Below are 15,684 nucleotides of genomic sequence, written 5' to 3' on the forward strand. Positions count from 1 at the left end.
TCACCAAGGCCCTGTACAACTGCAGTAGAACCTCCCTGCTCCTATACTCAAATCCTTTTGCTATGAAAGCTAACATATGATTCGCTTTCTTCACTGCCTGCTGCACCTGCATGCCTACCTTCAATGACAAGCATCTCCAGTTCCTTCCAACATAATCTGAATCCCAAAATATCTGCAGGCCACATATGCTTGCAAAGCTTCTGGTTCTTGTACCATTCATACAGCATAGTGAAATAGATTGAATTAATAAGGGCAGTGTTGGGAACTTTGCTTTATAATAAATAAAGATCTTCACATTTAGACTTTAAACTTACAGCGCAGAAACAGGCTATTCGGCCCACCAGATCCGCGCAGACCAGCAATCTCCCCGTACACTAGCACTACCCCACACGTTAGGGACAATTTACAATCTTTACCACAGCCAATTATCCGCCAAACCTGTCGGTCTTTGGAGTGTGGGAGGAAACCGGAGCACCCGGAGAAAACCCAAGTGGTGTCAGGCAGAACGTGCAAACTCCGCACAGACAGCGCCCGTGATCAGGGTCGGGCCCAGGCCTCTGGTGCTGTGAGGCAGCAGCTCTACCGCTACAACTTACAAAATTCTTAAGGGGTTGGACAGGCTAGATGCAGGAAGACTGTTCCCGATGTTGGGCAAGTCCAGAACTAGGGGTCACAGTTTAAGGATAAGAGGGAAGTCTTTGATCATGCCATGATCATATTAAATGGCGGTGCAGGCTCGAAGGGCCGAATGGCCTACTCCTGCACCTAATTTCTATGTTTCTATGTTTCTATGTTTTAGGACCGAGATGAGAAAATCATTTTTTACACAGAGAGTGGTGAATCTGTGGAATTCTCTGCCGCAGAAGGTAGTTGAGGCCAGTTCATTGGCTATATTTAAGAGGGAGTTAGATGTGGCCCTTGTGGCTAAAGGGATCAGGGGGTATGGCAAAAAGGCAGGGATGGGATACCGAGTTGGATGATCAGCCATGATCATATCGAATGCCGGTGCAGGCTCGAAGGGCCGAATGGCCTACTCCTGCACCTATTTTCTATGTGTATGTTTCTACAACACCGTGCCACCCTTAGTACTCACATTACAAGTATTTAGGACTTGCAAACGCTGTCCTTGACTACACGACCTGCCTCTGGTTATCAGAGATTACTGCGGCGTGTGAAATAGTCTCGATAAGGTAATTTCCTTCTTAATTCACTGAACATTAGTGTCCAGTGAATAGAATGACATATTACCACAACAAAACATGCCAATTTTTGGACATTATCTTCAATGTGCAACGTTACGGAATTCTGGAATCTAATTGCTGCCGCAGTCAATCGACTTCAACATTTAGACAATAATATTGGGATTTTTTTATCACCAGTCTGCCACTCAATAATGCACGCCCCTGCAAGCTGCAGTGGATAGGCTGGACATGAGGGCTGAATCCAAGCATTCATGTCAAATTGTCAAATAAGATTCAGGATGGAACAGGGTTAATCTTCCACCGTTGAACTGAATGAATTAATAAGTTTATTGGCCAGGTATTTCACATACAAGGAATTTGCCTTGGTGCTCCGCCCACAAGTAATAATGCGACAGTCAGTAACAATTAACAATAAAACATAAAACATTAAAACATTAATAATAAAACATTATAGTTTAAACATGTGAATAAAATAAAAATACCAGAGCAAAAGGAGGCTACAGATTTTTGGTTATTGAGTAGAGCTACTGCTCGTGGAAAAAAAGCTGTTTTTATGTCTGGCTGTGGCAGCTTTGACAGTCCAGAGTTGCCTTCCAGAGGGAGGTGATTCAAAGAGTTTGTAGCCAGGGTGAGAGGGGTCAGAGATGATCTTGCCCACTCACTTCCTGGCCCTTACAGTTTGTCAATTTGGGGGAAGGTTGCAGCCAACAACCTTCTCAGCTGATCGAACGATTCGCTGCAGCCTCCAGGTGTCGTGCTTGGTGGCCAAGCCAAACCAGACCATGATGGAGAAGGCGAGGACAGACTCTACGATGGCCGTATAGAATTGGACCATCATTGCCTGTGGCAGATTGTGCTTCCTCAGCTGCCGCAGGAAGTACATCCTCTGTTGGGCCTTTCTGACTGTGGAGTCGATGGTGGCCCCCCCCACTTAAGGTCCTTGGGGATGATGGTTCCCAGGAACTTAAAAGACTCCACAGATGTGACTGTGGTGTTGTTGATGGTGAGTGGGGCGAGGGGAGGGGGAGCTCTCCCAAAGTCTACAATCAATTCCACAGCTTTGATCTCTTGCCTTGATCACAAATTTATCAAAACAAAATATACAATCCTCTAATAATAAAACGGCGTAACCTCCAACAAGCATGTTCGTACTTTGGTTAAAGGAACCACCCTTACTTTGGCACGTTGGAACTACCGAGTCAAGAGTCACGTTTTATGTCATGTGTCCCAGATAGAACAATGAAATTCTTACTTATGACACATCTACAGAGAAGTTGTCTCTTGTATCTCTCATCTGAAAAGCAGCAGTGGGAATCTGAAACTCCCAGCCCCAAGCTTATACTCTGGATATGTCGCTCTTCCAGGGAGATGCTAAATGCATTTTGTTGTCTCTGTACTGTACACTGACAATGACAATTAAAATTGAATCTGAACCTGAATCTGGAGACTAGGTTTTGCAAATTTCACGACTAAGATCGCTGGTTGTCGGTTCGAGATATTACAGGAGTAACTAACGCAATGTAATTTTGATCTGGAGGTCAAATTGGAAAAGGCTTAATGAAAGATAAATGATGATGCTCGGGGGACATTTGGTCCACTACTATATTCATGCTCCCATTGAGATTGGGAACTTGGACCGGTTCACTTAACCATGGAAACGGCGTGAAACGGAATGAAACTTATGGCACGCGTAGGGTAGCAAAATGAACGTAATTTTCAAGAACTCACCACGTGCAAAATCTTATTTTCAGTTTCATAAACAGTGGAATCCTATAGGAGTGGAGAAAAAAAAAGAACAGTTAGTTATTTTATTCCTTCAGGCTAAGCATAAACTTCCTAGACCTTCACTTTCCTGTATAGAAGTGTGAAAACGCACACCTCCAGATTCAGGGTCAGTTTCTTCCCAGCTGTTATCAGGCAACTGAATCATCCCACCACAACCTGAGAGCAGTGCTGAACTACTATCTACCTCATCGGGGACCCTTGGACTATCTTCAATCCAACTTTACCTTGCACTGAACGTTATTCTTTTATCATGTATCCACACACTGTAAATGGATCGATTGTAATCATGTGTTGTCTTTCCGCTGGCTGGATAGCAGGCAACAAAAGCTTTTCACTGTACATCGGAGCTGAACTCTCCATGGTTGGGCAACAGTGTCCCTTATATCCATCCATCCAAACATTCTCAGATCATTATTTTAGTGCGACGATTAATTCTTAATAAGTATTTATTTTATTTTGAGAAAGAGGATCTTATTGAAACATATCAGATTATTAAGGGATTGGACAGACTAGAGGCAGGAAACATGTTCCCAATGTTGGGGGAGTCCAGAACCAGGGGCCACAGTTTAAGAATAAGGGGTAAGCCATTTAGAACAGAGATGAGGAAACACTTTTTCCACCAAGAGAGTTGTGAGTCTGTGGAATTCTCTGCCTCAGAAGGCAGTGGAGGCCGATTCTCTAGATATTTTCAAGAGAGAGCTAGATAGGGCTCTTAAAGATTGAGGAGTCAGGGGATATGGGGAGAAGGCAGGAACGGGGTACTGATTGGGGTTGATCAGCCATGATCACATTGAATGACGGTGCAGGCTCGAAGGACCGAATGGCCTGCTCCTGCACCTATTGTCTATTGTCTTCCAATCCCGTTCAGTCTAGTTTATTGTCACGTGTACCGAGGTACAGAGAAAAGCCTTTGTTGCGTGGTAACCAGGTGTATGATGGACATATGTAAAACTATAAGAGGCGTAGATAGGATAGACAATCAGAACCTTTTTCCCCCGGATGGAAAAAAAATCGTACACTAACTAGATGCAGAACTTTGAGGCGAGAGTGGCAAATGTGCGGGGCAAGTTTTATTTTACACAGAGAGTGGGCAGTGGAACGCGCTGCCAGGGGTGGTGGTGGTAGTGGAGGCAGATACGATAGTGGCTTTCACAGAGTGTGGTGAGTGCTTGGAATGTGTTGCCAAGGGGGGGGGGGGGGGGGGGGGGGGTGGGGGGGGGGGGGGGGGGGGGGGGGGGGGGGGGGGGGGGGGGGGGGGGGGGGAGACAGATACACATGCTGGCATTTAAGAAGCTTTTGGATTGGCACGTGGATATGCATGGAATGGAGGGATATGGATTATGTGCAAGCATGGACATTGTGGGCCAAAGGGCCTGTTCCTGTGCTGTACGGTTCGATATTCTATGTTCGTGTACCTGGTCAGCACAACTCTGTGTAGAACACTCAATGTGGCCCTTCTGACGAATGGCCATAAATAAACCCGCGTCTCCAAGTAAGCAGCTCGTCAGCGGTGAAATCTGGTTCACTTTCTCCATGCAAGGAGAAATGCACTGTTTGATTTTCTGCCGGTTTACACAAGAACAATAATCCAGTTCTACACACAATCAATGCGTTTGATCATTCCATCCTGCTGTGCTTAAACCTGACAGAAACTCCTCTTAATCCTTTAGCAATAAATAATTAACATCAGTAACCTACCGTGACTTTCAGGGGAAGCAATTATTTTTTCTATTTATAGAGGCATTTATAAATGGAGGAAATGTATCACAATAAATTAGCCGCTCTGTGCAAGTAGCAAATAGACCAATTTCCTCTCTCTCTCTCTCTCTCTCTCTCTCTGTGACTGGACACACTTTGAATTATTTAATCACAACGAGATACGCGATAATTGGTCACTTTAAGAAAGGCAATAAAAAGCATGCTTTGAAACCGAGACAAAGGGATAAAAATCGACGTTTTATTCACAAACTTGCCCAACAAAAACAGAACATTCATGCTGTCATAGGTTCATAAATTTCATAATGTGAAAGCAGCAGAATTAGGCCATTCGGCCCATCAAGTCTACTCCACCATTCAGTCATGGCTGAGCTATCTCTTCCTCCTAACCCCATTCTCCTGCTTTCTCCCCATAATTATGATTGCAAAAGACAGACACAAAAAGCTGGAGTAACTCAGCGGGACAGGCAGCATCTCCGGAGAGAAGGAATGGGTGACATTTCGGGTCGAGACCCTTCTTCAGACTGAGAATGGGGGGGAAAGGGAAAGGCGAGATATAGATGGTGATATCGAGAGATATAGAACAAATTGATCACATTGGATGACGGTGCTGGCTCGAAGGGCCGAATGGCCTGCTCCTGCACCTATTGTCTATTGTCTAAATGAATGAAAGATGTGCAGAAAAGTAAGCATGATAACGGAAACTGGCCGTTGTTAGCTGTGGGCGAGGTGAAGACGAGTTTCAGACAATGAGACTGTGACGCCCATATTGATCCAGCCTAATGCAGGAGCTGTAATCAGGCAGAGTAACGTGGCATCTACTAGTCTCTGCTACACGCCAATACATGTCAGCTGTCTGCGGCTAACTGATGAAATGACAAGCCCGGGTCTGGAAATGGAAGAGCACCATTAAAGGCACGTCACAAACTCACTGCACAACTGGAGAATGGTGATATGTACGATGGAACTGCAGACGTGGTTTAAACCAAAGATAGACGCAAAAAGCTGGAGTAACTCAGCGGGTCAGGCAGCATCTCTGGAGAAAAGGAATAGGTGACATTTCGGGTCTGTAGAAGGGTCTCGACCCGAAACTTCGCCTATTCCTTTTCTCTTGGATTTGAGAATTGTGTGATGGTGGAACAGGCCATGAGGTCCCGGACTCTCCCACGAGTGGAAACATCCTCTCCACATCACTCTATCCAGGCCTTTCACTCATCTCTTAAATGCCACTATCAAACCTACCTCCACCACCATCCATGGCAGCACGTTCCAGGCACCCACCACCCCGTGTCTAAAAACTTGCCCCGCCACATCATGGAAACGGAAACTAGCTTGCCCATGCCGACCAACATGCCCCATCTACACTAGACCCATTTGCCTGCATTTGAACCATATCTCTATAAACTCTTCCTGTCCATGTAGCTTTCCTTGTGTCCTTGAAATGTGAAAAAGTTGCCCCTCAGGTTCCTATTAAACCTTTCCACTCTCACCTGAAACCCATGTCCTCTGGTTCTCGATTCCCCTCCCCTGGATAAAAGACTCTGTGCAAAATTAAACACATTGCAACTTAATACGGGTAAATGAAAAGTTATCCACAATGGTGAAGAAAACATGAAAGATTGGATAACGTTCCTATTCAAAGTGATTAAGGCGCCTTTGTACACTATTCACTGATGGTCTAAGATGCAGCGAGTGATTTGGAAGGCAAAGGACCTTTGTGATGAGAGGATTTGAGTAATTAACTATAGATGTCTTATTGCAGCTGGATGGCACCTTAATCCTTGCAGTATTATGTCCAGTTTTGGTGTCTGTACCCAACAAAGGATATACTTCCTACAGAGGGATTAAATAGAAGATGCATTTGACTGGTTCAAGGGATGGAGGATATAATGTACGAGGTGCCTTTGAACCAACAAAGCAGATTTTCTTCTTGGGTTTAAAGGAATGAATGGAAATCGCATTGAGACTTTCACAATGCTTACGGAGTTCCGCAGGCTGGTGGTCACGATAGTGAGATTTAAGAGGAGACAAGCACGTAGATATGCAGGGGATAGAGGGATATGGGTCATGATAGTGGCATTAAAGGGGCTTTCGATTCGGCAAGTGCTGGGAATACAGGGATACACATCATGAGCAGGCAGATGAGATCAGTTAAACTTGGCAGCATGTTGGGCACCAACATTGCGGGCCGAAGGGCCTGTTCCTGTGATGTATTGTTCCATGTGAGACCACATGTGAGACCACATCTGGTAGTGTGTGTACAGTTTTGGTCTCCTAATTAGAGGAAGGACATCCTTGTGATTGAGGCAGTGCAGCGCAGGTTCACGAGATTGATCCCTGGGATGGCGGGACTGTCATATGAGGAAAGATTGAAAAGACTAGGTCAAGTCAAGTCAAGTCAAGTTCATTCGTCACATACACATACAAGATGTGCAGTGAAATGAAAAGTGGCAAAGCTCACGGACTTTGTGCAAAACAACAAATGAACAAACTACAATCAGAATGGAACAGAAATAGGCTTGTATTCACTGGCGTTTAGAAGGATGAGGGGGGATTTTATAGAAACATATAAAATTATAAAAGGACTGGACAAGCTAGATGCAGGAAAAATGTTCCCAATGTTGGGCGAGTCCAGAACCAGGGGCCACAGTCTTAGAATAAAGGGGAGGCCATTTAAGACTGAGGTGAGAAAAAACTTTTTCACCCAGTGAGTTGTGAATTTATGGAATTCCCTGCCACAGAGGGCAGTGGAGGCCAAATCACTGGATGGATTTAAGAGAGAGTTAGATAGAGCTCTAGGGGCTAGTGGAATCAAAGGATATGGGGAGAAAGCAGGCACGGGTTATTGATAGGGGACTATTTTCTATGTTTCTATTTTCTGTGTGCCCAGGGACTGTTGGGGTTGGTGATTCAGAAGGTTTGAGGATGACTTGTGAGGATGAGTTGTTGGATAGACCATGCTGTTCCCCTCAGATGCTGACTGGCTGAAGCTCGCCGATCCCGACTACGGGCGGTGTCTGTATGGACCTTCTCCCCGTGACCACGTGGGTATTCTCCGGGTGCTCTGGTTTCCCCCACACACACTCCAAAGACGTACAGGCTTGTAAGTTAGTTGGCTTTGGTAAAATAAATGGAAACATTGTCCGTAGTGTGTGGGATAGCGCTCGTGTCTGTTGGTCTCCACTGTGGGCCAAAGGGCCCGTTTCCAGGCTGTATCTCTAAACTAAACTGAAGTAACAAGGAAAACAAAAGAATAAAGACCTCAATAAAGCCGAGTTAAAGGGCCCGTCCTACTTACGCGGTTTTTTCAGCGACCTGCCGGCACCTGTCACAGTCGCAGCAGGCTTTCGATTTTCAACATGTTGAAAACCCAGCGACGACCAGAAAAAGGTGCGACTCTTTGGGCGACTACTCACGACTCCGCGACTATGCCAACACGTGGCGCCTGTATGGTCGCGAGTCGTCGCCCAAAGAGCCGTACCTTTTTCTGGTCGCCGCTGGACTTTCAACATGTTGAACATTTTCGGAGACCTGTCGCGACTATGACGGGTGCCGGCAAGCCGGCAAAAGAAATTACGCAAGTTGGACAGGCCCTTAATGAACTGCATGACAGCATACCTTCAATAAGAGGCTTTCCCTCAATGAGGCATGACTAATGCCCGGGTGGGATTAGAAAGGGAATACGCCCTGTCTGTGGGCACCCTGGGGGAGTTTCGGGACCGCTGGGCTCCGCAGGGTGTTGAATGTATCCTCAATAAGGATTGTATCATAATTGTATAATAGTTTATTATGGATATATGTTTGTATTGTATTTATGGTGGTGGGTTCTGGCTTGTTTTAACTGTAGTGTACAGCATTATTTTTTAATAATTGAATAAATTTTTTCAAAAAAAAAAAAAAAAAAAAAAAAAAAAAAAAAATGAGGCATGACTAATTAATTGATTACTTGGGCAATCGATTAAGTGCATTTCTTTTCAAAGACATCAGAAATATAATGCAAACCACAGATGCGAGAAATGGGAAGTACAAACACAAAGTGCTGGGCATGTCGATGAACAGTTGTAATAATGATGGCTTGTTTGATGAGGGACAGGGGGAAATAGAAGAACTAATGTACGCTTCCCATTATGATTTCAGAGCAAGTGCCTTTGACATCTCTCTGCCTGCCAACTTCGTTAGGTTTTAATGGCCAGGTTAGCTGTTGCCCACTCCTTCAATTCAGCTACACCAACCATGCTGTTGAGTGCACGCTCCTTGTATACTGAAATAAAATATCTACTCGAGTCACACAGCACCGCAAGTGGCCCTTCGGCCCATCGAGCTGCCCCATCAGTTGGGCAGCTCACCTGCCCGTGTTTGGTCCACACCCCTCAAAACCTTTCCTGTCCATGTACCTGTATAAATGGCTTTTAAATGTTGTTATAATATCTGCCTCAACGACCTCCTCCACCAACTCGTTCCATATCCCCACCACCCTCTGTGAACAATTTGCCCTCCGGTTCCTATTAAATCTTTCCACTCTCAGCTCTAAACCCATGTCCTCTGGTTCTTGATTCCCACAGCCTGATTAAGAGTATTTAGTGTTATGCAGTCATAGGGTTATGCAGCACAGCAGCAGGCCGTTTGGCCCACCCTGTCCATGCCAATCCGGTTGGCACCTTGGGCTATTCCTATTTGCCAGCATTTGGCCCTTATACACCGGTCCCACTGAGGCAACTTTTTTGGCGACCGTCATAGTCGTAAGCAGGTTGCCGAAAAACCACCAACTGGACCCCCCGCCCACGACAATGTCTACAACAACCTCCCTCCTAGTCGACGGCACGCTACCGACAAGCGGCGACCCATTCGGAAGTCCGCCTACGACTACACCTACGACAACCCACGTCCAACCGCGACAAGCTACGGCAAGGTAAGACAATTCAGTTGCCGGTGCCTGTCACCGGTTGACGTAGGTAGTCGCCAGTGGAATTCACCAAAGTCAGCACCCGGAGACAACCAACGTCATCACCCTGGCCACAACCTACGGCAACACCGACATCAGGAGAAGTCAAGCCAACGGTCGCCGAAAGGTTTTAACCATTTCAAAATCCAGCGGCAACCAGAAAGACGCTATGACTCTTTGGGCGACCGAGGAGACTATTCACGGCCATACAGACGACACCCAGGCAACCATGTGGCGACATGCTAGTCACCTGTAGTCGCCTAAAAAAAAAAAATCACCTAAGTGGCATTAGTCCTATAAACCCTTAGAGTCAGGGACTGGTGCAACCCATATATCTGTCCAAATGTCTTTTAAAGGATTCAGCATTGACAAATTTACATAAAACATGACACAATTTAATACTGCAACCAAAGTTAATCTTTGCTTATTTAACAAATCTTTATTTAAATGCAATTACCCTCCAGTTTAGCAGGAGATATCTCACCCCTCGCCTTGGTTCTGTTTTGGGTTGAATTAGATTTATTTATGGGATCTGGGTGAGCATTTTATTTTATACTACAGTTTAACCCAAAGTTAAATGCACAGATTGCTCATTCCATTTTGTGTAATATTTTAAGTTTTTCAGTTGGCAAAGTCTAATGGGTGAAAATTGCTGTCTGAATCCAAACAACAACAGCGAGAATAGAAGGTAGACAAAAATGCCGGAGGACTCGGCATGAGTTTCTCCAGCATTTTTGTCAACCTTCGATTTTTCCAGCATCTGCAGTTCCTTCTTAAACACAGCGAGAATCGGTCAGATGTAAACTCAGCCATGAATCAGTATGGTTCCTACCATTCAAAGAGGGATTAGGACCGCTGGCTGTTTCTTGACAAATCGTGCCCCACGCCCCTCATGTGCAATGTCATCCAAGTGTCCCCTAACTCTCAGTCGGAAGAAGGGTCTCGACCCGAAACTTCACCTAATCCTTCTCTCCAGAGATGCTGCAGCGTAGGTTTACAAGGTTAATTCCTGGGATGGTGGGACTGTCATATGCTGAGAGAATGGAGCAGCTGGGCTTGTACACTCTGGAGTTTAGAAGGATGAGAGGGGATCTTATTAAAACATATAAGCTCATTAAGGGTTTGGACACGCTAGAGGCAGGAAACATGTTCCCGATGTTGGGGGAGTCCAGAACCAGGGGCCACACAGTTTAAGAATAAGGGGTAAGCCATTTAGAACAGAGATGAGGAAACACTTTTTCTCACACAGAGTGGTGAGTCTGTGGAATTCTCTGCCTCAGAGGGCGGTGGAGGCCGGTTCTCAGGATACTTTCAAGAGAGACTTAGATAGGGCTCTTAAAGATAGCGGAGTCAGGAGATATGGGGAGAAGGCAGGAACGGGGTACTGATTGTGGATGATCAGCCATGATCATATTGAATGGCGGTGCTAGATCGAAGGGCCGAATGGCCTACTCCTGCACCTATTGTCCATTGACCCGCTGACTTACTCCAGCTTTTTGCGTCTGTCTTTGGTTTAGACCAGTATCTGCTGTTCCTTCCGACACACATCCATAGGATAAGGGTCATTGTGCCTCAATATAATCCTGATGTTGATCATTTACCTGTTGGACAATGGTGGTGAGTTCCAGGCACAGCTGAACGATGTTGTTTTTGAGAAGTGAATATTCTGTCACACTGACAAATGGTGACCTGAAACAAAGAGTTGGTGAATTTCAACTGGACAATCTGCAGTTTATGTAACTACACAACGGAACCATTTTACTAGAAGAAATACAGGAACATCTATAGCATAGTTCATAAAGCACGTTTCAATTAAATATATTCAAATCAACATCACAATTCATAGAGAACCAGAAAAACCTACAGCACAGAACAAGCAGGCCTCGTCTTAAGAAGGGTCTCGACCCAAATCGTCACCCATTCCTTCTCTTCACAGATGCTGCCTGTCCCGCTGAGTTACTCCAGCATTTTGTGTCTAACTTCGGTTTAAACCAGCATCTGCAGTTCCTTTCCGACAGAGGCCTATTCTAACTGGTCTGGCTGTGGTGAGTCCTTCAAAGAGAAATGGCGATGGGAATAGATACGACAGTGGGATTTAAGAGGCTTTTAGATCAGCACATGGAGGTACAAGGATCATGTGTGGGCACAGGGGATTATTTGGCATTGTGTTCAGCACAGACATTGTGGGCCGAAGGGCCTGTTCCTGTGCTGGTCAGTGCGTCAGTAACTACTCAAGCCACCCCGGTCATTCCTTCTTCTCCCCGCTCCCGTCCGGCAGAAGGCACAGAAGCTTGAAAGCCCGCACCACCTGACTCAGGAACAGCTTCTTCCCCTCTGTTATCAGGCTTCTGAACGATCCCTCCATAAGTTTGTGTACTGTTCAATTCACCTCTACCCCCATTGAAGACATTGGATCTTGTCTGAGGAACTGATGCGCTACAATGTTGAGATCTATATACTGCACTCTGTATCTTCCCCCTTGCTCTACCTATCGTACTCGAGTTTGAACTGATTGTTTCTACATATGGTATATCTGATCTGTTGGGATAGCATGCAAGACAAAGTTATTCATTGTTCCTCGGCACATGTGACAATAATAGACCTAAACTTTCCCAGGCCGTCCTATTCCAGATCCATTACTGCAAGCCTCTCCAAACCAAATTCCCTCTGGTACCTTGTTTCCCAGTCGACCAGCCCAATAATACCTGCTGAGTTTCTCCGGCACTTTTGTCTACCTTCGATTTTCCAGCATCTGCAGATCCTTCTTAAACAACAGCCCAATAATATCTTCCGGTCCCCAATAAATTGCTTCCTCATTGCCCAAACATTCTGAAAATATCTCCAATACTTGTCTCAATCATTGGTATTGCTACATCAAAGTCCAGCATCGAGCACTGCAGAATTAGACAGAGCACAGCCCTAGTTAGTGAAAGTCCCAATGGCCATTAACTTTCGATTGTAGCTACTGGGAGAATTTCAGTTCCAACATGCCTCTTTCCTTTGAATCCCTGAGACTTTGGTACAAATACAGATTTAGGGTTCAGAGGGATATGGACCAAATGCAGCCCACAACTCAGAATGTCAATTTGGTCAGCATGGATAAGGAGGGCCGAAGGGCCTGTTTCTGTGCTGTACAGCTCTATAACTCTACGACTCCGGATCACTTACGGGAATATCTGTCTCTCACGATATAGATGGAATTTCTTCAAAATTCTCCTTACCTTCTGGAACTGTCATGAGAGATTGGGTACTTAGATTAGATACTTTTGGAGATACCACATTTTAAATGTAACTTTATAATTAATAACACCACCCAGTTAAATTATCGAGGTAATAGAGAAAGATGCTGCAGACAATCATATCACAGGCTAGTAAAGATAAGAAGGTAGACCCAAGATGCTGGAGTAACTCAATGGGTCAGGCAGCATCTCTGGAGAGAAGGAATGGGTGATGTTTCGGGTCGAGACCCTGCTTCAGTCTCCCATTCCTTCTCTCCAGAGATGCTGCCCGTCCCTCTGAGTTACTCCAGCATTTTGTGACTACCTTAGATTTAAACCAGCATCTGCAGTTCTTTGCTAAAGATAAGAAGGGATAGGTGACCATGGTTTTGTTTAGAAGAAAGAAAGAAAAAAAAACTTTGGGTGTGCTGCATTTGGAGTCTAGTGTGCAGGTCCTCTCACCCCATTCATAAGAAGGTTGTGGAGGCTTTGGAAAGGATGCAGAGGAGGATTTCCAGAGTGGTGACTAGATTAGAGAGTATGGACAAACATAGGTTGTCTGCTCTGGGGCATTAACGGAACATTAGAGGTTTAGGGGAGACCCGATAGAAGTATATAAAGTTACGCGAGGTATTGATGGGGTAGACAGTCAGAATCATTTCCCCACAGTTGAACGATCGAGGGCTAGAGGACATAGCTGTAAGGTAAGAGGGGGGAAGTGTAGATCAATTACTATTGCTGATTTGATCCATGTCTGGTTTTGCTATAGCTGACCCGATCCATAATCCATGTCGGGTTTCTACTATGTCATCTTGTGGAATGAGAGCAGCCATACGGTTTCATTTTACCTAGGACTTCAAGCCTACAGTACCTATTGCTATGGTCTCTGTATGTATTCCTATTAAAGTACTTATTATGAAGTTTAATAATAGCACTTTGCACATGGTGTCAGAAGTGGGATTTACGATGAGGAGCTCTTGGCATCTGACACATGAAATACTGTTGCCTTACCCAGTTGGGTAGCAACTCAAAGGAGATGTGAGTGGCAATTTTATTTACATAGAGGGTGTTGGGTGCCTGGAACATGCGGCCAGGGGTGGTGGTGGAGGCAGATCCGATAGTGGCATTTATGAGGCTCTTAGATAAGTACATGGATAAGCAGGCAATGGAGGAATATGAATCATGTGCAAGCAAAGGAGATCAGTTAAACTGCTATCATATCATATCATGCATGGACAGTGTGGGCTGAAGGGTCTGTTCCTGCTCTGCACTGTTCTAGGTTCTATGTGTAGGATGTGACCTTGGCATTATGACCAGCATAATTCTGAGTTGGAAGGAATTCACACATTGACATCCGTTCTCCCTGTGGCCGCGGGGACCTCCGGTGGATGCTCTGGCTACTTCCCACATCCCAAAGACGTGCGGGTGTGCGAGTTAATCGGCCCTCTGCCAAAAATTGCCTCCCGTGTGCAGGGGCGTGGATGAGAAAATGTGATAATATAGAACGGGTACGAGCTGGTGATCGAAGGTTGGCGTGGACTCAGTGGGATGTGGGGCCTGTAAATCCAGGCTGCATCCCGAAACAAAAGCAAAATTGCAGGAAATATCGGCACAGACGTGGATACCCAGTTTGTTCAAAGATTCACCACAAAAAAAAGCAGATTGGACGGGATCCTGGAGCCAGGACGGATGTTTAGTTGACTCGCTGTTCAAACAACGGGGCAAGATTCATTGACAATTGCCGAGGCAGAACATGAGCATACCTGTCCAGCCAAGCTAACAGACTCTTGGCAGCACCAATCAGGTCAACGACTGAGGTAAGGAAGTCATTCGGCAGCCTTCTGGATGCCCTTCCGTCGTAATGCCCGCTCCTCCGCCGACCTGTTATAAAGTTCTGTAGGTTTTTGGCCGAGGCATTCAACTTGTGGGAAAGTGTTCTGAGGTTCTCAGTCTCCAGTCCGTAGTTCTGACAGAGGAGAAACACGTACGTTAGTTTTCGGCACTTGCAGATTACAAAAAAAAGACACAAAGTACTGGAGTAACTAAACAGGCCAGGGGGGCATGTTGACGATGATGTGTCTTCCAATCAATCAGTCAAAACTCTGATTTATAAAACACCTTTCACATGGCCAGAGTGAGTCCCACCGCAAATTGGAGGAGCAGCACCTCATATTTCGCTTGGGTAGTTTACACCCCAGTGGTATGAACATCGACTTCTCCAATTTCAGGTAGTCCTTGCTTTCTCCCTCCTTCCCCTCCCCTTCCCAGCTCTCCCACCGCCTGCTGTCTCTGCCTCTTCATTTCTTCTTCCCGCCCCCCCCCCCCCCCCCACATCAGTCTGAAGAAGGGTCTCGACCCGAAATGTCACCTATTCCTTCGCTCCATAGATGCAGCCTCACCTGCTGAGTTTCTCCAGCATTTTTGTCTACCTTCAATTTTTCAGCATCTGCAGTTCCTTCTTCAAAAAAATTCCCATGCTAAACACTTCTTAAAGCACTCTGCCACTGTTAGCGAACACTGTTGTGTTCTCAAGAGATGCAGCAGTCAATTTGTGAACAGCAGTCACTAACAGCAATGAAATAGTGAGCATCTTTATGCCCCTGTCCCACTTAGGAAACCTGAACGGAAACCTTTGGAGACTTTGCGTCCCACCCAAGATTTCCGTGCGGTTCCCGGAGGTTGCAGGAGGTTGAAGCAGGTAGGGAGACTGACAAAAACATCCGGGAACTGCACGGAAACCTATGGGTGGGGCACAAAGTCTCCAAAGGTTTCCGTTCAGGTTTCCTAAGTGGAACAGGGGCATAACTGATTTACCAATGCT

The 15,684-nt window shown here is 45.7% G+C and overlaps 1 protein-coding gene across 1 annotated transcript in view; it reads right to left on the minus strand.

Annotated features, from left to right (window-relative positions):
• The window catches only part of si:ch211-26b3.4 (connector enhancer of kinase suppressor of ras 2), a 370,819-nt gene that overhangs the window by 206,297 nt on the left and 148,838 nt on the right, over positions 1-15,684 (minus strand). Inside the window, exons 3-5 of the mRNA XM_055643472.1 lie at positions 14,627-14,829; positions 11,247-11,334; positions 2,931-2,972 (exon numbers count right to left, since the gene is read on the minus strand). Of these exons, the coding sequence (XP_055499447.1) occupies positions 2,931-2,972; positions 11,247-11,334; positions 14,627-14,829 (333 nt within the window). The remainder of the gene's footprint in view (positions 1-2,930; positions 2,973-11,246; positions 11,335-14,626; positions 14,830-15,684) is intronic.

Source organism: Leucoraja erinacea, chromosome 12 (assembly GCF_028641065.1).
Source record: "Leucoraja erinacea ecotype New England chromosome 12, Leri_hhj_1, whole genome shotgun sequence".
Lineage (NCBI taxonomy): Eukaryota > Metazoa > Chordata > Chondrichthyes > Rajiformes > Rajidae > Leucoraja > Leucoraja erinaceus.